The sequence below is a fragment of the Cervus elaphus genome, chromosome 21 (genome assembly GCF_910594005.1).
Source record: "Cervus elaphus chromosome 21, mCerEla1.1, whole genome shotgun sequence".
Classification (NCBI taxonomy): domain Eukaryota; kingdom Metazoa; phylum Chordata; class Mammalia; order Artiodactyla; family Cervidae; genus Cervus; species Cervus elaphus.
The window spans coordinates 81,654,595-81,678,257 of NC_057835.1; the positions used below are offsets into that span (position 1 = coordinate 81,654,595).

General features: G+C 46.3%; 1 protein-coding gene across 7 annotated transcripts in view; it reads left to right on the forward strand.

Moving 5' to 3' along the window:
• Nucleotides 1-280: 280 nt before the first annotated feature.
• Nucleotides 281-23,663, forward strand: part of COL14A1 (collagen type XIV alpha 1 chain) — a 224,599-nt gene continuing 201,216 nt past the window's right edge. For 6 of the 7 annotated variants that reach the window (XM_043880417.1, XM_043880421.1, XM_043880423.1 and 3 more), the window contains exons 1-3: nt 281-437; nt 13,633-13,758; nt 18,844-18,960. In XM_043880417.1, coding sequence (XP_043736352.1) covers nt 13,671-13,758; nt 18,844-18,960 — 205 coding nt within the window. In that variant the 5' untranslated portion in view covers nt 281-437; nt 13,633-13,670. Of the gene's footprint in view, nt 438-3,789; nt 3,813-13,632; nt 13,759-18,843; nt 18,961-23,663 lie in introns of those variants that run through there. The other variant, XM_043880418.1, reaches the window with a different exon arrangement.

The following is a 23,663-nucleotide window of genomic DNA, read 5'->3' on the forward strand; positions in this document are numbered from 1 at the left end:
TGACCTGGCGAGACGGCCCGCCGGCCTGGGTGCGCGGGGACGGCCCGAGCGGCTCCTTCCTGGCCCCGCGCTCGCGACCGCAGCGCCGGGCGGCCCCCGGGCGTGTCCGGGGCGGCGGGAGGAGGGGGGAGTCGTTGGGGACGGGGGACGCTGCCAGGGGCCCCGAGGCCTGCCTCTCCCCCGCCCCCGCCCCCGCCTCCAGCTTCATAAGCAGCCGCCCGCGCGCCTCCCTCCGCTCTTATCTGATCCCCGGCGCCCCGCAAGAGGGAGCGCCGGAGAGGAGGCGGCTCCGGGCGGGGGAGCAGGGGTGGAGGCGGGGCAGGCCAATAAAGGGGCGCCGGGCGGGCAGCGCGCAGGAGAACGGACTCGCGGCGGAACTGGGACGGTCCGCGGGCACCGAGAGCCACGCGGCCTGGGCTGGAATCTTGCGGGCGCAGGTCAGTGTCAACCTCTGCTTCTCTCTCTAAGTCGGCCTTGAGAGTCTGTTCTTGAAGGAGGGAAAGCGCAGGCGGCGAGCCCCCTGCGGACGCGGGCCGGCTCCGGGGACCTGCTCTTCGCGCGCCCGCGCTGCCCGCGGCTCTGAGGGGCCGGAGGCGCGCCCGCCGCGTCCCGCGCGCTCGCCGGGCAGCTAGGTCGGAGCGGCGCGCGGCGCACACGTCCGGGCTGCTCTCCCGAGCCTTCGCCCCGGGGCTGGCGGGCGGCGAGCGAACGGCGGGAAGGAGCGGGTTTGGTTTCCAGACGGTAGACGCCAGCATTTCCAAGCAGAAAGGGCCTCTTACAGGCTACCGTTATGGTGAGAAAGGGGCTTAGGGATTGCTTTGGAGGACTGTGTGTATTACAGACAGAAAGCGCGCCGATGGCTCAGCGGGTAGAGAATCTGCCTGCAGTGCAGGAGACATGGGCTCGATACCTGGGTCGGGAAGATCCCCTGGAGAAGGAAATGGCTACCCACTCCAGTATTCTTGCCTGGAGAATCCCATGGACGGAGGAGCCTGGCGAGCTACAGTCCAAAGGATCGCAAAGAGTCGGACACGACTGACGACTAAGCACTCGGCACTCGGGGGTCAGTTGGGAGAACCGTCGATGGAGATCACGGGGTGCAAAACTCACCCACACACCCGCGGGTGATTAGCGTTGGGCACCAGGTGCTAGTCGAAAAGAGGAGCAAGCCCGCAGCGCAGCGCCGCGGGGCGTTGGCAGCAGCAGCGGCTCGTCCACGTCTCTGCGCCCGGAAACGCGGCTGCTTCGCGCGTTTTGCTTCGGTGTCTGGACCCAGGAGGTCGCGGCTTTAAGATGCACCGCCAGGCTGCGGCGCTGGAGGGCCTTCTCCTTCCGGGCTTTCTCGCCCCGTCGCCCTTTCACCCCTCGGAACTGCTCACTGCCTCAGGCCCTCTAGAGCGCGCGGCTGGAGGGAGGCGAACCTCTGCGCCAGCTGGGATTTAGCCGGCCCCGCGCACGGGCAGCTAAGGAACCCGCCTGCGATGCGGTAGACCCTGGTTCCATTCCTGGGTGGGGAAGATGCCCTGGAGAAAGGATAGGCTACCCGCTCCGGTATTCTTGGGCTTCCCTGGTGGCTCAGCTGGTAAAGAATCTGCCCGCAAAGCGGGAGACCTGAGTTCGATCCCTGGGTCGGGAAGATGCCCTGGCGGAGGGAACGGCTACTCACTCCAGTATTCCAGCCTGGAGAATGCCATGGACAGAGGAGCTGGCGGGCTACAGTCCACGGGGTCGCACAGGGTCGGACGTGACTGAGCGACTAAGCACACAGCACAGACAACACAGGGTTAGCGCCCCGCAGGAGGAGCGGCTTGTGCCGGGGCCCCCAACAAGGGTCTGAGCGCTGCCTGCCGTCATTGCAGCCACGGGCGCCCTCGTCTAGGAGCTGGGGGCTTGCGTCCTGTCCGGGAAGCGCGCCCCATGGCGCGGAGCTCGGGGACCCGGAGTCGCCCCCTCTGCTGAGACTCTGTCCCCGGGGCAGGTGTTCACGGGGGTCTGGCGTCCCGCTCTCGGGGACCTGGACCCCAACCCTCCGCTGACCCCGGAACGCCGTGTGGAGCCGCACTCAGAGCCTCTTTCTCTCTGCGACTTTTGGATTCCCTTCTGGAAATTCTGGAGTGTCAGCTGCCTGCAGCAGCAGAAGGGGGTGGGGGAGGGCAAAACCCTAAAAATATGCGGATGTTTGGTGGCCCCGTGGGGAGCAGAGTTGGGAAAGTTTTGCTGAAACTCTCCCCCTAAAGGCTCCGGAGCTCCTCAGCTACAGAGGGTTAAGGGCCCTTCCTGGCTGTGGCCTGTGGTAAGGAGGCCCCAGCACCCAGCACACAGGCGAAACTGGATACAGGGACGGGAGCTGATGCTGTGTTTCTAACAAGGTGGCCGGCTCTGCCCGCAGCTATCACTGGGAAATGTGGCCTGAGTGAGGGAATGCATGGATAACACTTGCACTTTGGGTTGCTTCAAAAGAGCAACTTGCAAGGATTTCCTTTGAACCTGGTCCCAAGGGTGTGGTTACTGTAAGACAGACTTCAGGGTAGCATATTTTATAAAAGCAACTTTATCAAATTATAATTCATATACCACACGTGTGCAATTCAGTGATTTTTCATATATTCAGAGTTGTACCACTGTCCCCACAATCAATTTTAGAACATTGTATCACTCCAAAAAAAAAAAAAAAATTCTGTACCTATCAGCAGTATAACTGCTCATTTCTCCCCAACCACGCCATACCCCCCCCCCCCCCGCCCCCCAACACCCTTGGCAACTGCTCACCGGCTTTCTGCTGACGTTTCACATACACGGAAGCATGCAATGTGTGTGGGCCTTCATGACTGGCGTCTTTCACCTCCTGAAGTGTTTTCCAGGCTTATGCATTATGCACAGGACGCTCTATCCTAAGCACTGGGTGTCTCTCCCTCTGCTTGGGGGCGTCTCTCCCTCTGCTTGGGGGCCCTGAGCCAGGTGAGACCTGGACCTCCACTGCATCCCTGACCTCCTGGGGGTCCCTTTGAAAGGACAGAAGCCTCCCTGGTGGGGCCTCTCGGTGACTCCCTGGGAAGGACTCCGTGGAGCCTGTCAGAATTCCTGGAGCAGTTTTGGGCAGGTCCCAGACTTAGGATGGATGGGAGAAGTCCTTTGGCATCGATCCTGCTGCTAATGGTCCAGCTGTGGATTTCAGAGAGCTCTTGGGGCCTCCTTCCACGCAAATATTGGGTTTGGGAGTCCACCACGGCTGGCTTTAAAAAGAATGGAGTGAGCAAATGGGCATGATTGGCAGGGCACTGGAGCCAGCCTCAGCCCAGCAAGAAAAGGCTCCTTGGGGTACGCTCCCTTTGACTCTTAAAGTCTTCCTCGAGTCACCTAGTAAAACATAGAGAGCTTTTGCCTGTTTTAAGCTGGCAGTCTGCAGTTCGTGACTCTATGAGCCACATATTTGCTGTCATTTTAATCCAAGCTCAACCAAATGACTGCTGTGGAGCCTGGCCCAAGGTTCCTTTCAGAGATGAGGGCCTTCCTGTATGGCTGCAGGCTGTGGGGGTGGCGTTTGAGCACCGCTGAGCTAACATTATCCGGGATTATGACATGTGTAGACAGCAAATGGTACCGGGCACCGCGAAGGAGTGGGGGGCGGGGGGCGGGGGGCGGGGGGGGGTGGGCAGAGGGGAGGAAAGCTGAGGGCCAGGTCAGGAAGAAGCGTCCTCTTGAGCAGGTTTGCTCCGCTGGCGATGGATGTCAGGGAGAGGTCTCCGCTGCGTCTCCTCTCCTATAACTGACCAAACGCACAGTGGCAGACTGTGCTGCTCTTCTCGGTAGAGGTAGGCTTGTGAAGACCGGGCCTCATCCTGGTCTCGTGGGGACGTGGGTGTGAGTGGTGGAGACTGGCGTGTATTTTGAGTCCCTGCTTGAGTCCCTGCTACGTTCTCTCTCAGAAAGCACATGTAAGTCTCCCAATTCCTCGTGGGCGTAAATGTTGTCCTTCTTTTAAAGATAAGATCACCGAGATATAAACTGCCTGCCGGGGGTCCCAAAGCCAGCAAGTGGCTGATACAGAATTAAAGGAAAGTCTGCATGAGATGTGCCCGTTTCTGCGTCTGCCTGTTGGGGGGCAGGGGGGCGGGTGGGGCCGGAGCCGGGGCGCCAGCCGAGGACGCGTGGGTCCGGGAGTCGAGGGGAGGGTGGGGGCAGAGGGCGTGGCCTGTCCGGGCCCCTGGGGGCGGAGGGTGAGGGCAGAGGGCGTGGCCTGTCCGGGCCCCTGGAGGCGGAGGGTGGGGGCAGAGGGCGTGGCCTGCCCGGCCCCTGGGGGCGGAGGGTGAGGGCAGAGGGCGTGGCCTGTCCGGCCCCTGGAGGCGGAGGGTGGGGACAGAGGGCGTGGCCTGTCCGGGCCCCTGCCCGCCTATGTGCCGCCTGTGAGCTTCGCCGGCTTCTTCTCCAGGAAGCAGGGTGACGGGAGCCCCTGCAGGGTTGCTTCCAGGCCTGGACCGACCCCGTGCAGCCTGGACGGCAGCGCTGGTGTCTCTGCTCTCCTGCTTCTTTCTCCTTCTCTTCACCTCCCCCCCTCCTTCTTCCTGCTTTCCCTCTTCTCTCTCTGCTTCCTTTTTTTTGAGGCGATTCTGACTAGGAAGGCTACAGGGAATTCTGACAACCGAGAGTCTTTTTAAGTCAGGGCTTAGAGTCTAGACTCTGCACTTTAACCCTAATTTTCATTTTATACTTCAAGGCCATTTTTTCAAATTAGTACTCTTGATGAATTTTCCTAATGGGCCTTTGTGGAAACTCAAGGCAAGGGTCCCTGACTTTTAATTTTAGGTAGCTGTGTTTGGTGCCCCGCCCCGCCCCGCTCCGCCAGCCACACACACACACAAAGCTAAGCTGAGTTGTGAAAACTGATCCAGAGAGGCTAGGCTTTGCTGAGCTTATCCAGGTGTCACAGGTTGAGTCTGTAGCTAGGAGTACTCCTGGGTGGAGGGGGGTGGTCTTCTGTTGAATGAAGATTTACTCCTGGATTGGCTTTCTGTCTGTTTTTTGCAAAGGGGAACATGCTGAACTGATATTAAAAAACAATGTTCTATTGAAGTTTAGAATGGAAAATAAAGATTGCTACTGTAGGAAGCCCAGGAGCAGCATCTGGCCAGACTTGGAAGATCAGGGAAGCCTTCCTAAAGGATGAGATGTCTGCCCTGGATGTGCAGCTAGCCTCTGTGATGCTTGCAGATACAGACTTCAGTTAAAAGCGATTGGCATTTCTTTGACCATGAAACCCTGTCGGTCCTTAAAAAATAACGACAACAAAAAAAGCCAAGTGATGGAACATTCCTGAGTCAAGGAACTGTCACTGCAATTTGCTATGCTTTGGGGATGGTCTTCTGTCACGTAGGATTCATAGCAGCCTACTTTAAGGCTGAGCCGCTATATTTCAGAGGATGACTTGCAGTCAAATCCCTTGCATTTGGGCTTCTCTGGTGGCTCATGGGTGAAGAATCTGCTGGCAACACAGGAGACACAGGAGGCGAGGGTTCGATTCCTGGGTTAGGAAGATCCCTTGGAGTAGGAAATGGTAACCCGCTCCAGTATTCTTGCTGGGAAAATCCCATGGACAGAGGAGCCTGGCAGGGTCCGTGGGGTCACAAAGTATCAGACACATCTGACTCGACTGAGGCGCGCACACACTCTCAACCCTTTGCATTTGAGCCATTCACTGGGCTGCTCTGGTCCTATCAGAGGTCTTTCTGTGATTTAGAAGAAAGTCCCTTTGGGTAGACCCTGTGGGGAGGAGAAAGGGCACCCTTTCCCCTGGAGATCAGTTTTCACACAGGCTGGAGAGAAGGCCTGCGGCTTTCCAGCGTTCCGCAGCCTCGGCCAATGCAGGGTGTGCGGTGCGTTGGCTGTGCGCCTCAGCCCTGGTCATTCAGCACTGATCGCTCAATCAGTCAATATCTGTCAGTTGGCTGTAATGCACTTTGAACAATGTGGAGTATGGGTTAAACTGCCCACCTACATGACTTCTAGTACCCAAGACTCAGAAAGTAGAGTTACTGGGGCCATGAAGTTAGCTGGAGAGTCACAATGGGATAAGAGGCAGAGGTAATCTGTTGGAGACTGATCACCCTTCCTAAAGATTTTTCACTTTTAATAGTATTTTAAATAAGCAAATTGTAGCCTTGTTAATTTTCACTAATATTAGTTTCAGGTATCTTTGGTTTTTAAGGCTTATCATTATTAATCCTTTCCTTCAACTTAATTAGGATTGTATTTGCTTTTCTTTTTATGGCTCCTTTAAGTGAAAAAATAGATCATTGATTTTTAAATCTTTCTTCTTCCTTATGTAAATATTTATCTCTAATTCTTAGGTTGCATCCCACAGGTTTTCATGTGGAAAATATTTTTATTTTTATTCCCTTCCAACTATTTTTAAAATTTAAAATTTCCATTGTGATTTCTCATTTGACCCATGGATTAATTAGAAGCATGTTGCTTAACTTCCATTTTGATTTGTAAATATATATTATTAATTTCTAATTTAATTCTGTTGTCAGAAAACATACTCTGCAAACTTTGAGTCTTCTGAAGTTTATCAACTCATTTTAGGGCCCCCAATGCCTACTTTGTAAGAAAAAAAATTTTAAAGGTGTGTCCTGTAGTTATTAGATGTAGTGTTCGGTAAATATCAGTTAATAGTTGACGGAGTGGTTCACATCTTCTACATCCTTATTGGTGTTTTGTCCAGTCGTTCAGTCCATTCCTGAGAGCAGTGTGACATCTCTAGCTTTGTTTGTTGTTGCTTCCTTTGGTTCTCTCGGTTTTTGCTCTGTGTACTTTGAAACTCTGTTATATTAACTGCATGTTCGTTTCTGATTGCTGAGTTTGCTTGACTAGTGACAGTGCCACTCACTCCTGTCCGACTCTGTGACCCCGTGGACTGTACGGCCCGTGGGATTCTCCAGGCCAGAGTGCTGGCATGGGGAGCCTTTCCTTTCTCCAGGGGTCTTCCCAACCCAGGAATTGAACGGGGTCTCCTGCATTGCAGGCGGATTCTTTACCAGCTGAGCCATCAGGGAAGCCCTAATTGACCCTTTATTCTGAATTGTCCAGAACTCAAGGGGTGTGTTTTTTCTGTATGTGTGTTGTCAGTTCGCCCTACTTGTGGCTCACTCTTTTCTGAGGCACCCTTTCTCAATTTTAGTCTCTGGCATTCCTGAACTCTTCTACCCTTTGACACTTTATGCTAATAAGACTGTGGCTTTCCACTTGATTTCTGATCACAATGCCTGCACAGTGGGGAGTTCGCGCAGAGGAAGAAAGACTAGTCACCAAGCTAACAGTAACACAACTACGGCTTTATTTCTGACTTAGAGCTGTTTTCTCCTGTGTCGTGATGCTAACCGAAAAGAGTGATAAACACTGATTTCCTCCAGGGTCTGTTTTTAAGTAGACTTAACCAATCCTGAAAAGCCTTTTGGTTATTCTAGATGTGAGGAGGATGGTACTTTCACTGGAGAGAAGAAATTAGGAAAACTAAACATCAACCCGCTGGGCTGTAACATTAGCCCTGTTTTTCGTCTTTGCTTTCTTATCTGCAAATCTGTAGACACAGATCATCAACTGGCTGTAAAGTTCTCCTACAAATGGATCTGTTGTTGTGATTCAGTTGTTAAGTCGCTCCAACCCTGCTCCCTGCAAACAGCCGCATGCCAGGCGCCTCTGTCCTCCACTACTCCTGGAGTTTGCTGTCTCCCAGGAGTTAAAATGGATATTAAATAATAATGTAGAATCTGGAAAAGGGCTTCCCAGGTGGCTCTGTGGTAAAGAATCCACCTGCCAATGCAGGACACGTGGGTACGATGCCTAGGTCAGGAAATCCCCTGGAAAAGGAAATGGCAACCCACTGCAGTGTTCTTTCCTGGAGAATTCCATGGACAGAGGAGCTTGGCGAGCTACAGTCCATGGGGTCATAATGAGCTGGACACGGGTTAGTGACTAAACAACAGAGTCCAGAAAGAGTTAGAACATAAAGGTCATTTTGTCCAGGTCCCCTGCCACAAATCCAGGAATCCCCTCTACAACATCTCTCATGGGTAAAACACAGCCAGCTCCTGTCTCAGACCTGCTAGTAAAAGCGACAGACGTGTTCTGAGTGTTAGAGATGTTTCTGTCCAAATCCACATCTCTGTGGCTCTGTAGAATCTGTTGATTCTAGTTCTATTTGCAGAAGCTGCACAAAATAATCTTGTTTTATCTTCCACGTGAAAGCCCTTCAAATATTTGAAGACATCTATTACATGCTTCTGATTCTTATTTTTCCTAGGCTTAATTCATGCTTAATCATTCCCATTTCTTTCAAATCTTCTTTGCATGGGCTTGTCAACCAGAACTGCTAAGTCTATGAATTATTCTTAAGTCAAATATTCCAAGTCTTCTTATGGTTGATGATTTTGAACCTGTACAGAGCTGTCATCTGGACAAGGATAAAAAAATGGATAGGAATGTTCTTAGAAAAGTTTAAAGTAGTTCATACATGCAAATAATGGTACCTGTGTCCTTATCTGGATCTTCTGTTTTTGTCTAAAGCTTTATACCAAGTTCGTCCCACAACCTTCATGAGATGGGGGAGATAAAGACTTCTTGAGTCTCTTCCTCCTTAAGTATCTACCCAAGTCATAAATTCATTGATGATTTAATTGCCTTTGCCTTACATTCTTTCAACCTGTTGCTAGCATGCTGCTAGTTAGAACTTTTTGAGAGCTACCTGTGTTTCTAAGTACATTAATTACATTATCACAATCCTATAAGGTAGATGTTTGCTTGCACATTTTACAGATAAAGAAACCAAGTCATGGAGTGGTTAAACTAGTTAGTCGGGAGCCCCTAGCAAATTATTGGTGGATATGTCTTCCGCGAGCCCAAATTTCTACTCATAGTTCCAGTCTGTGTTACCTGTGTTGTATTTCACACTTATTTCATTTAGTTTTGTAAATTTGCTTGTGGTCTTCTTTTTCAATAAAATTATAGTGAGCTGACACAGGGATCATATAGTATGAAATTTTGTATCTCCCTCAGAGTAGAGTGGCTTGGTGGCTCAGAGGGTGAAGAATCCGCCTGCAATGCGGGAGACCTGGGTTCCATCCCTGGGTCAGGAGAAGCTGCTGGAAGAGGGCATGGCAACCCACTCCAGTGTTCTTGCCTGGAGAATGCCATGCACAGAGGAGCCTGGCGGGCTACAGACCACAGGGTCTCAAGGAGCCGGACACGACTGAGGGACTGACACGCGCAGAGAGCTTTGGTTACGGTAGGACTCTCGGCAGGGACTGCTGGAATGGAAATCCTGAAACTACAAACAGCAGTCTCGGTCAGGCAGGGCCTGGCCTCCCAGATGGCTGGCAGCAAGTGTGTCAGCGCTGACTGAGGAGAACATTATCCGAGGTTTGCATGCATGCGTGTGTTAAGTCTGTGTGTGTGTGCATGTGTGTTTATATGAGTAGTTTACACAAACTTTAGGATAAATATTTTAAGGGATTTTGATAAAACTGGCTCGAATGAGGCCTCTGCACCTTATTAAACTTAATTGTATAAATGAGATTAGATAAAATAAACATATAAAGTAGAGGACAGGTCAGTTAGTCCTAATGGGGATAGTTTTAAGTTACTGATTGCATAATTGAGTAACAGTGTTTTGAGAAAACTTGCACTAAACTTTATCAACTTTCCCCAAATTGGGTTTATACCTTCTGAACTGAACCCTAACTTACTACAGCTAAATCACCATTTCTAACATGATGTTTTTAAACTCCCCCCCCAAAAAAAAAAAAATTAAGGCAGCACTATTTGTTTTGTGCAAGGTTTTAAGCAATGTTTCAACAAATTAGGCTTTGACATTTTGAAAATGTCTCATGGCGGTTTAACAGAAATTGGAATTTTTTTCTTGCCCCTATTTTACTGTCCAAATGAAAGACTTGGCATAAAACCTTGGGAAAACGAAAATTCCACTTCTCCCAACATGGTATTACTTAATCTCATTTAAAATAAACAACAAGAAAGGAAGAATTTAAAGAAAAGCTATGGCTACAATTTTTTTTCTGTATAAATAATATGCAAGGAAGGACTGATACTGAAGCTGAAGCTCCAGTACTTTGGCCACCTGATGATCTGACTCACTGGAAAAGACCCTGATGCTGGGGAAGATTGAAGGCAAGAGGAGAAGGGGACGACAGAGGCTGAGATGGTTGGCTGGCATCACCGACTCAGTAAACGTGAATTTAAGCAAACTCTAGGAGATGGTGAAGGACAGGGGAGCCTGGCGTGCCGCAGTCCATGGGGTCGCACACGGATTAGTGACTGAACAACAGCAATAATAAGCAGTTTTCAGAAAACGGTTGCCAAGATAAGGGTAGCACCAATTCCTTGGTCTGTTTATTTATTTATATTGTGTGAAATGCAGATCAGCTTCTAATGTGGCATGTTAAGTATTGCTTCACAATGCCTGAACTGCACTGGACCACAGTGCTCTGATGAGAAGAGAGAAAGGCTTTGGGCTGCAGCTTGTAAAAGGACTTCCTGTCCTGTGTTAGCCTGGTATTGTGGGATGCCTGAGAAAACCCCTGCTCTTAGAGGGCATGGCAAAAAGGCAAGTTGTTTGCTTACCTCTCCTCTCTTTGCCACGGTCTCATTGAGCCTGGTGGTTATAATATTTGGGGAATAAAATCTTAGAATATTTGTTTTGGGTTGAGTGGTTCCATTGCTGCAGTTCTCCTTCGAGGGGCATGATCTCGATCCTGATGGAGCTGATGGCTGCTCTTATATCTGTTCAAACCCCCCATGTTCAAGCCTGTCTACAGAAAAGTCACTCACAGCCCTTTGGAGTGCGTGCATGCCAAGTCACTACAGTCGTGTCTGACTCTTTGTGAGCCTGTGAACTGTAGCCCTCCAGGCTCCTCTGTCCGTGGGGTTCTCCAGGCCAGAATACTGGGGTGGGTTGCCATTCCCTTCTCCAGGGGATCTTCCCAACTCAGGGGTTGAACCCGCGTCTCCTGCACTGCCGGCAGACTCTTTACCTCTAGTGCTGCCTGGGGAGTCCCACGACCCCTGGGATGACCCACCTATTCTACCTGCCTCAGTAGAGTTAGAGGTCTCGATGACTCGGGGCCTTTCTCCCTATATTTTATCTGAATTCTCCATTTGTCCCGTTTCTTCTGTGCTCTGACAAATAGTTGGTTCACTAATCTGTAACAAATTAATAATAAATTCATCCAGGCTAGAAAGCCATATATATTTAAAATATCCACTCAGTATGTTGGCCATTGTTGTCTGTATGTGAATGTCTTAATTTAAAATATTCTTAAGTAATTAGCATTTTGGAAGTCTGGTAGGCTGGTTGGGGGAGATATTTTTTGGACCTCTAAATATAAATGAGTACATTCTTTAATTTTTTTAAATTATAGGACCTTAACTTGATTATTTATGTGATTATTAAAGCATGTGTATCTTCCTTTAGTTGGCAACATGAAAGAGTTGCATGCTAGACTGTCATTGGATATTATAAAAAGTAGCTGCCAAGGAAAATTTTCTATGAATGATTACTTGAAGGAATAGAATTATTTCTCTGGATATACTGTGTTCCTCTGGAATAAAACCAGATTAAGTTTAAGTGCATGAATCATATTAAATCATGTTGTTTTAAAGGTTCATTGAATTATCTTTAGCTACATTCACTGAAATAACTCTTGTGTTAAAAGGCAATTAAAGCTTGTATGTGGCTGCCCAAGCATATCCAGAGAAAAGTTAATGGCCTCAAATAAAGAATATTGCATTAAGGACTAAATAAACGAAAAGAACAGCAAAAATTAAAAAAAAGTTAAGAGCAGAAAAGCAAAGATTAAGTGCAGAACTAAATAAATTAGAAATCAAAAAATAATATTGCAAGTTAAAAAAAAACTATCCTCAAAAAATTATAATCTGGACATATATTTAGCTTGTCTATTTTGGAGAGAAAAGAGAAAGTTAGAAAAACACCAGCTTGGTACTAATAATGGAGCCTTCCCAAGTGGCTCAGCTGTAAATGCAGGAAATGTGATTCAATCCCTGGGTTTGGAAGATCCCTTGGAGAAGGAATTGGCAGCCCATTCTAGTATTCTTGCCTGGTAAATCCCATATTCAGAGGAATCTGGTAGGCTACAGTCCAAGGGATCACAGAGTTGACACGACTTAGCAAGTAAACAACAATGACAGTAAATGGAGCTATACAAGAAAATCTGATGTAGGCTGAGAGATCACACAATCCTGTGCTAATAAATGTGAAAATCAAAATGAAAAGATTAGGGGCAGGATGAGGAGGGAGATGGTAGGGAGGGGACAGGTGTGTGCCTGTGGCTGGTTCGTGTTGATGTTTGCCAGGAACCAACACAATTCTGTGAGGCAATTATCCTTCAGTTAAAAAATACATTTAAAATTTAAAAAATTAGAAGAACAACTTCATGGGAAAGTATCCAGACTAGAAAACCAAGAAGTAAATAAGCTAAGTAGATTTATAAATAAGACAAAAGATATTCTAAAGTTGTGTAGGAAATAGCTTCCAAAAGGGAATAGGCTCATATGATTTTCTCTCTCAAATTATTCTTTGGCTTTTAAAGAGTATATCATTCTCACGCTACTTAAGCTATTGCAAAACAATGAAAATATGGAAAACTTCCTAACATTTTTAAAAATCAAGCTAGAATGATCTTGACACCAGACCTTTTAAGAAAAGAATACTCTCAGTCAATTTTGGTCATTAACATAGATCTAGAAGAAAACAGTTATACAAAATTGACATGATATAAAAGTAGTAACACAGATACAAGAAAGATAAGTTACCTTGGGAGGAGGGTTCCCTGAGGGCTCTTTAGAGTCTGAAAAGTGTCTGATTAGCAGATGTTAAAGGGACTCTTGGTAATCCAATGAGTTGCAGAGACAGTCCAGGATTGCAAAAATTCAGGCCTGGGAGCACTCTGAAGGCTTGCTCGCAGACCCAAGACGGACAGAACCTTGGAGGTCCTCGGACACTCTTCATCTCTAAAGACTTGACTGGTGTCAGTCTTACAGGAACTTTGGAAGGTCAGGCAGCAGCAAAGGGCTGCAATCCAGGTGAAACTGGCGCTCCAAGTCCTTGCCAGCTGCCCTGCCTTCCTTTGTGAGTTATGTGACCCCCCCAGAGGGACCCTGTGTGGGCAGCTCACAGCGCCTCCTGAGCAGACCTGAGTTCTGCTAAGAAGCCGCTAAAGAGGCCCCAGTCAACTCCTTTCCCAGTGAGCTGCCGGGTAGAAGGACCAGCAAAGAATTCATTAGGGAAGGATTCAGGAAGCAGTTGCCCGCGTCAGAGGCGCTCTAAGTGGGCTGCTGCCCCAGCATCCGCATCGGATCCCGAGTCACTCCGTGTTAGTTAAACAGGGGGATGACCATGTATTCCCAATCATTCTCTTCATCTACAGCATCTCGTCAAAAATCTTCCTTTTATTAGTTTATGTTTAGAGTGAAATATACAGTGCCCTAAGGAGTGAATTACTTCCTGAAAATACCAGTACATGTTGGCTTGTTTGCCTGTCCTAGATGACTACATATATTTTATTTTCAGCCTTCTCAAAATACCCCTGTGCTCTCTGTTTCTAGGACTGCTGTTACATCCCATGTGAAAAACAAGGAATAAAATGAAGATTTTTCACTGCAAGATGCAGTACTGGGTGTTTCCAGCATTTTTGGTGATGACTTATTTTTGCACCATTGTCCAGGGTCAAGGTATGGAAAACTTTAAGAAATTCATGGGGGTCTGGGAGTCTAGCCATGTTGGTTCTGATGATCATTTTTTATTTTATTTACCTTACTAGTGCTTCACTGGTTCAGTTGTATTTTTAGGCAGGGTCACATGTTGACTTTTTCTCAGTTTTACCAGCTGTTTACGTTGTAGAGATGTGCCACAACTTTGATGAAGTTATAGCTCACCAGCGGCTGAGCATGTTAATTTTGCAGTAGTTGGTTAAATAGCTCATTTTTAATACACTTCTGAAATGTCATGCAAATTTGATAAGTAAAGTCAAATTTGCAAAATCAGTTCTATTAATGAGGAGCTGTAAGGTGTGTGCCTGTGTCTCGATCATGCCTTGTCTCTTAAAGAGAATGTCTACAAAATATTTCTGCCACTTCACACCTGGTCCTTATTTTTGCTCCTTTATTTAAAACTGAATGCCCAGTCTAAGGGCCTGACAGATGCTGAATAGATTCTTTGCAAGATAAAAAGAACCCTCTAGCATATCCCATGATAAATTTCCCTCAAATTTTAATTTCTCCTACTTATAGAACAAGTGTTCTCTAAATGCATTTAGTTAAAAAATGAGATTAAAGCTAAGGTCTTTTGTTGTTTGTTTGGGATTTTCGAAGATCACTCGGAAAAATAAGCCAAATAGTTTCCTGCTGTTTCAGTCTCTTTTGCGAAGTCATTTCTTTGAGATAGCACCCTAAACTGTGTTTTGAAAGGGGAAATACTCTCACTGCCCACGTGGCTCCATTTCTATCACTCAGAGATTTTTGGTTGCAAATAAAATAAACTTTCTCTGGCCAGTTTAAGCAAAAAGTATATTTACTGGTAGATAATGAAGTAGCTCATACAATAGTTAATTAAGCTTTGGGAAGTGTAGGAACCCGGGAACACGCTGGATATAGTTTCTAGGAACTAGTGACCATTTCTTGCAGAGCATGTTTTTGGAATGAAATGTCAGAGCTGTTTTCCATCCTCCCATGGCTGGACACAAGTTTCAGATTCTTGGGAGAGTCTGCCTGGCTGCCTTGAGTCGTTTTCTCCCCGCTTTGCCAAGGGAGGATGGCTGACAGAGAGCGAGGCCAAGGCTCCGTGCCGCGGGGAGGGCGTGCTGTTCCTGGAAGAAAACCAAGGTGCTGTTGGAAACTCAGAAGGGAGGTGACTGTGAGTGGGGAGGAGCAGGAGATCTTCATGTCAGTGTTCCTTGGTGAAAGGCGCTGTTTCAGTGAGGGACTTCCCTGGCAGTAAAAATTAGTGTTTCAAGAAATTAGTGAGACTATTCCATTAGAAATAAACATAGGTTGTCCCTTGTCAAAACAGCAAGATTTCAGCTGAGTTGAGTGGAAGTGAAAGAAAGGAAGGAAGGAACGGAGGGCAGAAAATCAGTCGTTTAGTGAATAGTCATATTATGAAATGAAATTTCCTAAGTACCTGATAACAGTGAGGTTTTTTTTAGAATGAAATAAGCATTCCTTTTCTGCCTTTGAGCTTTGATTTCTATGAGAATGATTGCGGTGAAAATCTTTAAAGAAAAATCTTCCCTCTCAAAAAAATACAGCACAACAAAATAAAAATACCCCTGTAGTTTCAGCAACGAGCCTAACCCTGACGTCAACAACTGGATGCTCCTTAGTCTCCCTTTGCAGTCCCCCTTTGGAATGAAGGTTGTATTTTCACAAATGTTGTAACTGGCCCTGTCTCACATAGAGTGCCTGATGTCACTGTACGAAGGATGAGTTTGCTGGCTTACTCCGGGCTCTCAGCGTGTGCCAGAAATCAAGCTTTACATTTAATTTTTGTCTTTTTTAAGAGGAATAAATTGTAATTGTTGAGTGGAGGTTGGACGGAGGCTTAGAGGGAGTGGGTCTGTGTACATATAGCTGACTCACTTTCTTGCAGCACCAAGTTTCTGTTGTACAGAAACTAGCACAGCATTGTAAAGCAATTATATTCCAAGAAAAAAAAGAGAGAAATAAAACAGTCCCATCTACAACTGCATCAAAAAGGAAAAAATACCTTGAAATTAAAAGAAAAAGGTTTAACTGACACAGATTAACTTTTGAGTCAAGTTCACGCAAGCATCTATATTTATTACTGGAGTTAAGTACATATATTTATTGAAGGGGCTCCTGAGTGCTTGGAGAAAGAAAAATCACAGCTCTGGTATTACATATACACACGTTTTTGGTCCGTGAGATGAGGACAGTGGCTTCCGCACTGGACTCCCCGTGTTCCTGTTGATCTTTCTGCCCCTGCTTTGGTGGAAGTCCCAGCGCCAACCACACGTGGAAGCGGAGCTGGCTTTGAAGCTCGAAGCTGTGACCTCACGCTGCTTTCTTTCTTAACTAGCATATCTTCTTTTCAGTGTTTTTCCCCTAAAGGCAAAAACCTGAAGGAAATGTAAACTTTGTGTCTAACCAGGATTTTCTTTTAATAACTGTGAGACTGTTTATGCATACATAAGCAATAGACCGGTTCTGTTGATAAAAGAAAATGGCGATATTGCTTTTCGCTAGTAGTTGTAATGGGACCGTCATCATATAAACCATTTGTAAATTGTTTTTGAATGTTGATGGATTGGGTTGTTGCCTTTGCTTCACTTTTATTTCCTGGAGTAGTTCAGTGGAAGTCATTGCCATTCTGGGCCCTGGAGCACCATCCATGTTCTCTGGGTGTGATCTGGGCTGTCTGGTATGGTCCATGTCACCCTCATCACTTCTCCTGGAGGCTCAGGTCAGCTATTGACTCAAAAGATGTTGCAAGCTAAAAGCTCGCATTTAAAGAACAATAACCTGGGTAGAACGTACTACAGAGATTTTTAACATTTAACCTAGGAATCCTGAATGTTAGTTCTTTGCCCTCCTGAGATGTCAGGACCCCTGGGGTGCAGATGAATCGGGTGAGCTTTGGAGACTTCCCTGATGGCAGCCTCCCCTCTTCTTGTGCTTTTTCACTGATGTTTCCCAGGCATGCCCGCTTCCTGTGGGCATCCATGCAAAACCTTGCAGTGAGCTCAGCCAGGGATGTCTACCAGCCCATTGGCAAGGTGGCTCAGAAACTACATGTACTGTTTAACATTTTAAAATTCTTATTTTTAATTTTCTTCTGTAAATAATAAGAATATATCTATAGATTTTTCTCCCCAAGTTCCAGAGGAAGCAAAATAGTATCACTTTCTCTGTTGATCCAAATTTGCGTTTAGCCAGCCATCTCTTGTACCTCGAAATAGTAGTTCTTACGATAAATCTATACTTTCCCATAAGCTGGAGAAATGTAGATTCATTCATGTCAAACTGAGAATGGGAAGCTAGTGTGTTTATTTTGCTTGACTAGCATTCTTTACTAAAATGCAGCCAAGGGCTTGTAGAAAGAGAACACTGCTCTTAAGACTGTGTCTTTAGGTGCTACTGATTTCAGATGAGCGGAGAGCTTGTTCAGGAGTAAATCGCTCGTTCTTCTAGCTCAGTGAAGGGTGGCTTCTTAATATAAATCTTCACCTGAAGAAAAAGAGCATTTTGTTTGGGGTCAAAGATGGTCATGAGCCGGTATGTGAACTTGGATGAATGTCTTAGCGTCTCCTTGCTTCCCTTATGTATAAAACTGGGACAGTATGTATTTTTGTGGATATTCAATAAGCGTTAGAGATCATCCATTAGAGAAGTAAGGGTGGATGGGAACAGACATTTGTTGAGTACATATTGCAACAGATTATATTCATCATTCTCTTTAATGTTGTCACTTATTCTGTGCAGAAAGTATTGCTGCCATCTTTTCTAAAAACAAGGCTGTGAAAGGAACAATCACTTGGCTGAGATTATTCATCTAATAAATGACAGAACTAGGGACCAGACTAACATCTAATCCCCACATAATACCACATACCTATTGAAACGAGTATTTCTTTCCTTCCCTGGATGCTGTCGTAAAGTGGGAAAGAAAGGCCAGGCACAGAAGTAGGTAATAAGTGCTAACTTTTCTGTCAAGCATTAGATTTTCTTTTGTGACAAACTAGTTTATATATTATACAGTAGAGATCTTATGAAAGCATTTCTTTTGAAATTCTGGAACATTTGATGTTGGGTTCCAAGAGCAGGTTTTGAAGCTTGAACGATTCACACAGAAAAGCAGCGTAGACCCTTCAGTGAGCTCTGGGAAAAGAGTGATCTTATTGCTATAACATGTCTGCCATAGCCTTAAATTATCACATCAAAGTTACTGAATTAATAAAGTGAAAACCTAGAGGCATAAAACAGATCACGGTCTACATAGATTATAAGAGTTTATGTGTTCAAAGTAGAAACATTCATTCTTATAATGTAATAAAATTAGTTTGCAAGGTTGGCTTCATTAATTAAGCTAGACTAGGGTATTACATTCTAACCCTAAATTATAGTTGTCTGTCACAAGATCAGTTCAGTTCAGTTCAGTCGTTCAATCGTGTCCGACTTTTTGCGACCCCATGGACTACAGCACACCAGGTCTCCCTGTTCATCACCAACTCCCGAAGCTTGCTCAAACTCACGTCCATTGAGTCGGTGATGCCATCCAACCATCTCATCTTCTGTCGTCCCCTTCTCCTCCTGCCTTCAATCTTTCCCAGCATCAGTGTCTTTTCCAATGAGTCAGTTCTTCACATCAGGTGGCCAAAGTATTGGAGCTTCAACTTCAGCATCAGTCCTTCCAAAGAATATTAAGGACTGATCCCCTTTAGGATGGACTGGTTGGATCTCCTTGCAGTCCAAGGGACTCTCAAGAGTCTTCTCCAACACCACAGTTCAAAAGCATCAATCCTTTGGTGCTCAGCTTTCTTTATAGTCCAACTCTCACATCCATACATGACTACTGGAAAAAGTACACAAGATTAGTACTACTTGGCAAATGCTCACCTCTTGAGTCAGAAACAAATGCTTTTGGGTTTGTGTTATTTTGCAAACAGATCAACTCACTAACGAGGTTGTAGAAAGAACGTGAGGTCTTGAGTATTCTGATGACATTACTTTGGCTTTTCAATTTAACAACGAAAGTTTAAAAGCTTCAGTGTTTAAACAATTTTTGTTTTTCCTTTTCAGTCGCTCCACCCACAAGGTTAAGATATAATGTATTATCTCATGATAGTATCCAGATTTCATGGAAGGCTCCAAGAGGGAAATTTGGTGGATACAAACTTCTTGTGACTCCAGCTTCAGGTAAAAGAATCAACTGTATTTTAGAGTATTAGCAACTTTTGGCACACAGGAAACTAAAATGTATAGTGCTAAGTGTTGCTTTAATCTCATTTGAAAGACTTTTGTTTTATTTAATCTTTTGAGCTTGAAATCTTATCCTCTACTCAAGAAAATAATATTGCCTCAAATCTAAAGACTAGCTATTGGGCTCACCATAATTTTCATACTGTCAAAAATCCTCACTACCTCTGTTTCAACATGGATGAATACTTTTGGTATATTGACAGTTGAAAGTTACCTCCAACAGTTGTGGCCAGCTGAGTAAATTATGATTAATTATGTTGTTCTTTAGTTGCTAAGTTGTGTCCGACTCGTTTGCAACCCCATAGGTTATAGCCTGCCAGTCTCCTCTGTTCATGGAACTTTCCAGGCAAAAATACTGGAGTGGGTTGTCTTTTCCTCCTCCAAGGAATCTTCTCCAGCCAGGAATCGAACCTGGGTCTCCTGAGTCTCCTGCATTGGCAGGCAGATTCTTTACCATTGAACCACCTATAGTTAATTAACTTAATAGAATGTTATTCAGCAATGATGAATTAAGTTATAAACTCTAAGTAGACACAGTGGGCATAAATGATGCATTAAGAAAGGCAAAAATTAAGCTTACTGATCATGAGGATAAAATAGTTGTGTAAAACGTTTAACAATTAAATTTTGGTTGTGTCTTTTCTTTCTCCTTTCATGTTTTTGATTTATAATAGACTGAAACAGTACAGAGCATGTTGGGAATTCCCTGGGGGTTAGGACTTGACGTTCTTGCTGCCAGGGCCCCGGCATTCAATCCCTGTCAGGGGACTAAAATCCTGCAAGTCATGTAGTGTGGCCAAAAAACAAAACAAACAGACAAAAATACAGAGCATGCAGAGGAATGCTTCTGCTGCATGGGCGTCATGGAGGCGTGAGTGCAAACCCCAGTTCCTTCATTCCAGGGAGTTGTTGAGTCTCTCAGCGCCTCAGTTTCCTCTTCTGTGGAAAGTGCAACAGAATTGGTGCCCGCCTCATGGGACTGCTGTGAGGTTTGAAACTCAGATCATGGTCTGCGAACGGCAGCGTCGCGTCACCTGAGAGCAAATATAGAATATGGGGCCCCAGCCTACCCTTTGCATTGGTGCCTGAGTGTGAAGTTGCCCGTGCATATTCACGTAGGAAGCTGGTCGTGGGGACTAAATGAGCCGGTAAACGCAAAGCACTTAGAACAGTGACCAGCAGATCTTAAGGGCTCAGTGAGCCTTAGGCCTGATTGTAACAAAGAAGCTCTGTAGTGTATCTCTCAAGTCTGGTTTCTTGCATAAAATCCATTTTCACATAGTAAATGAATACTTAGTAATAGCCTATTTGTATAATGTGTATATATTTATATAAATGTAACATTTGTTCTTTCTGTTGGTGATAAAAATGGTGGCATCAAGCTGGACTCCCTTCTGTTGGAGACCTCATCCCCACTCATTTAAAGAGGAAGACAGATGCTCAATTACTTCTAAGTGGGGACATCTTACTCCATAGTGGATTTAAAATCTCAAACAAAACAGACAGATGGAATGTTTGGCTTCTTGCTTGGTCACTAAAGGAAACCTTTCCTTATTAACACAAGTTAGGCACAGACTCCGTAGAATGACTCTGGCTCAGAAGACGATACACACTTTTTGCATGTTGACCTGCAGAAGTGACTCAGTTACAGACAGCTTTATTTTATTCTCAAGCCTTCGTTCAGAGTTTTCATTTTAGAGCACTGCCTGATTTTTAAAAAACTTTGACTTCTAAAAATGCAGTTTGTTTTCTAAAATAAGCCATCATGGGAAATTTAAGAGGCTCTTGAACATTATTATGATGCTAACAGTCAGTATATAAGTCCCTTGTTTGTGGTACCTCTGAGAATTCCCTATGTCTTGAAAAGTAATTAGTTTCCCTCTAAGGAATCAGTAGGTTAATTTTTTTGGATTGATTGCTGGTAACACCAAACTCTTCAGAACTCCAAGCAAGTGTGACTGAAGGATCAGACCCTTAGAAGTGACTTGGGGCACTTCCCTGGGGGTGCGGTGCATGGGACTCCGCCTGCCAGCACAGGGGCATGGGTTCAATCCCTGGTCCAGGAAGATCCCACATGCCATGGAGCAGCTAAACCTCTGCGCCGCAACTGTGGAGCCCGTGTCCTGCAGCTGCTGAAGCCTGCCTAGAGCCTGTGCTTCATAGCATGACGTGTGCACGCGTGCCAAGTCACTGAGTCGTGTGCGAGCATGACGTGTGCACGCGTGCCAAGTCAGTGTGAGCATGACGTGTGCACGCGTGCCAAGTCACTCAGTCATGAGCAAGCATGACGTGTGCACGCGTGCCAAGTTACTCAGTCATGAGCAAAAGCATGAAGTGTGCACACGTGCCAGGTCACTCAGTCATGAGCAGGCAGGACGTGTGCACGCGTGCCAAGTCACTGAGTCGTGTGCGAGCACGACGTGTGCACGCGTGCCAAGTCAGTGTGAGCACGATGTGTGCACGTGTGCCAAGTCAGTGTGAGCATGACGTGTGCACGCGTGCCAAGTCACTCAGTCATGAGCAAGCATGATGTGTGCATGCGTGCCAAGTCACTCAGTCATGAGCAGACATGACGTGTGCATGCATGCCAAGTCACTGAGTCGTGTGTGAGCACGACATGTGCACGCGTGCCAAGTCAGTGTGAGCATGACGTGTGCACGCGTGCCAAGTCAGTCATGAGCAAAACCATGATGTGTGCACACGTGCCAAGTCACTCAGTCATGAGCAAGCATGACGTGTGCACGCGTGCCAAGTCACTCAGTCATGAGCAAGCATGACGTGTGCACGCGTGCCAAGTCACTCAGTCATGTGCGAGCATGACGTCTGCATGCGTGCCAAGTCGCTCAGTCATGAGCAAGCATGACGTGTGCACACGTGCCAAGTCACTCAGTCATGAGCAAAAGCATGAAGTGTGCACACGTGCCAGGTCACTCAGTCATGAGCAAGCATGACGTGTGCACATGTGCCAAGTCACTCAGTCATGAGCAAAAGCATGAAGTGTGCACACGTGTCAAGTCACTCAGTCATGTGCGAGCATGACGTCTGCATGCGTGCCAAGTCGCTCAGTCATGAGCAAGCATGACGTGTGCACGCGTGCCAAGTCAGTCATGAGCAAGCATGACGTGTGCACGTGTGCCAAGTCACTCAGTCATGAGCAAAAGCATGAAGTGTGCACACGTGCCAGGTCACTCAGTCATGAGCAAGCATGACGTGTGCACATGTGCCAAGTCACTCAGTCATGAGCAAAAGCATGACGTGTGCACACGTGCCAGGTCACTCAGTCATGAGCAAGCATGACGTGTGCACGTGTGCCAAGTCACTCAGTCATGAGCAAAAGCATGAAGTGTGCACACGTGCCAGGTCACTCAGTCATGAGCAAGCATGACGTGTGCACGCGTGCCAAGTTACTCAGTCATGAGCAAAAGCATGACGTGTGCACACGTGCCAGGTCACTCAGTCATGAGCAGGCAGGACGTGTGCACGCATGCCAAGTTACTCAGTCATGTGTGAGCATGACGTGTGCATGCATGCCAAGTCAGTGTGAGCACAACGTGTGCACACGTGCCAAGTCGCTCAGTTGTGTCCGACTCTGTGACCCCATAGACTGTAGCCCACCAGGCTCCTCTGTCCATGGGATTCTCCAGGCAAGAATACTGGAGTGGGTTGCTGTGCCCTCCTCCAGGAGATCTTCTTGACCCAGGGGTTGAACCCAGGTCTCCCTGAGTCTCTTATGTCCCTTGTGTTGGCAGGCCAGGTTCTTTCCCAGCAGTGCCCCCTGGGAAGCCCCCACAACGAGATAAGCCACCGCAGTGAGAAGCCTGCACACCTCAACGAGGAAGAACCTCTGCTCACCACAACTAGAGGAAGCCCGCAAAAGCAGTGAAGACCGGTGCAGCCAAGAGTAAATAAACAAATAAAATTAATTTTTAAAAAAAGAAATGACTTGGGTGGTTTTTGAACCAACCTCAGCCTCACCCCTCGGCCCTCTCTGCTATAGCATCTCCAAAAGTAGACCTCCACTTGCTTAAACACCCCAATGACAAACAGAAATGGAGGATGAAAGCAGATAATTTCTCCATGAAAACTGGGTTTATTTTCCGTGGTGACCCAGTGTCCTTACTGCAGTGACCCAAACCAGTAAAACAGTCTTGACACTCCGGTATCGACTTGATCAAACCTAAAATAAATAGAGTAAATAAGAGGAGTAATAAGTGAATCTAGACGCAGGATGTTTGTAGATGTTTTAGCAGTAGGAGATGTGCTCTGCGTGTTGTTTATACCAGGCTTTCCCAAAGCGTTTTTTGTGATATTTAGCAGGATGTGATAGCTGTTATACAATCAAATGGTTTAATGGTCAAATAAATTTGAAGAGTGCCATTCTAAACAGACTTAAAGTTTTTTATTACAGGATTCTCAAAGTCTTTAAAATAGTATACCCTCTGCCTCTCAGAGAGGAATTCTAGTACACAGAGTTTTTCTAAGGCATTTTTTTTTTCTTTTTAGTGAAACACGTTGTGAAAGACTCATTTGATGCACTTTGTCAAGGATGAGTTTTACATGATGGATTTTCTGAAACCAAGTCTAGCTTCTTGGACGTACATGCGCGTATGGCGATGGGTTTTGCAGGAGAAGGGCTCAGC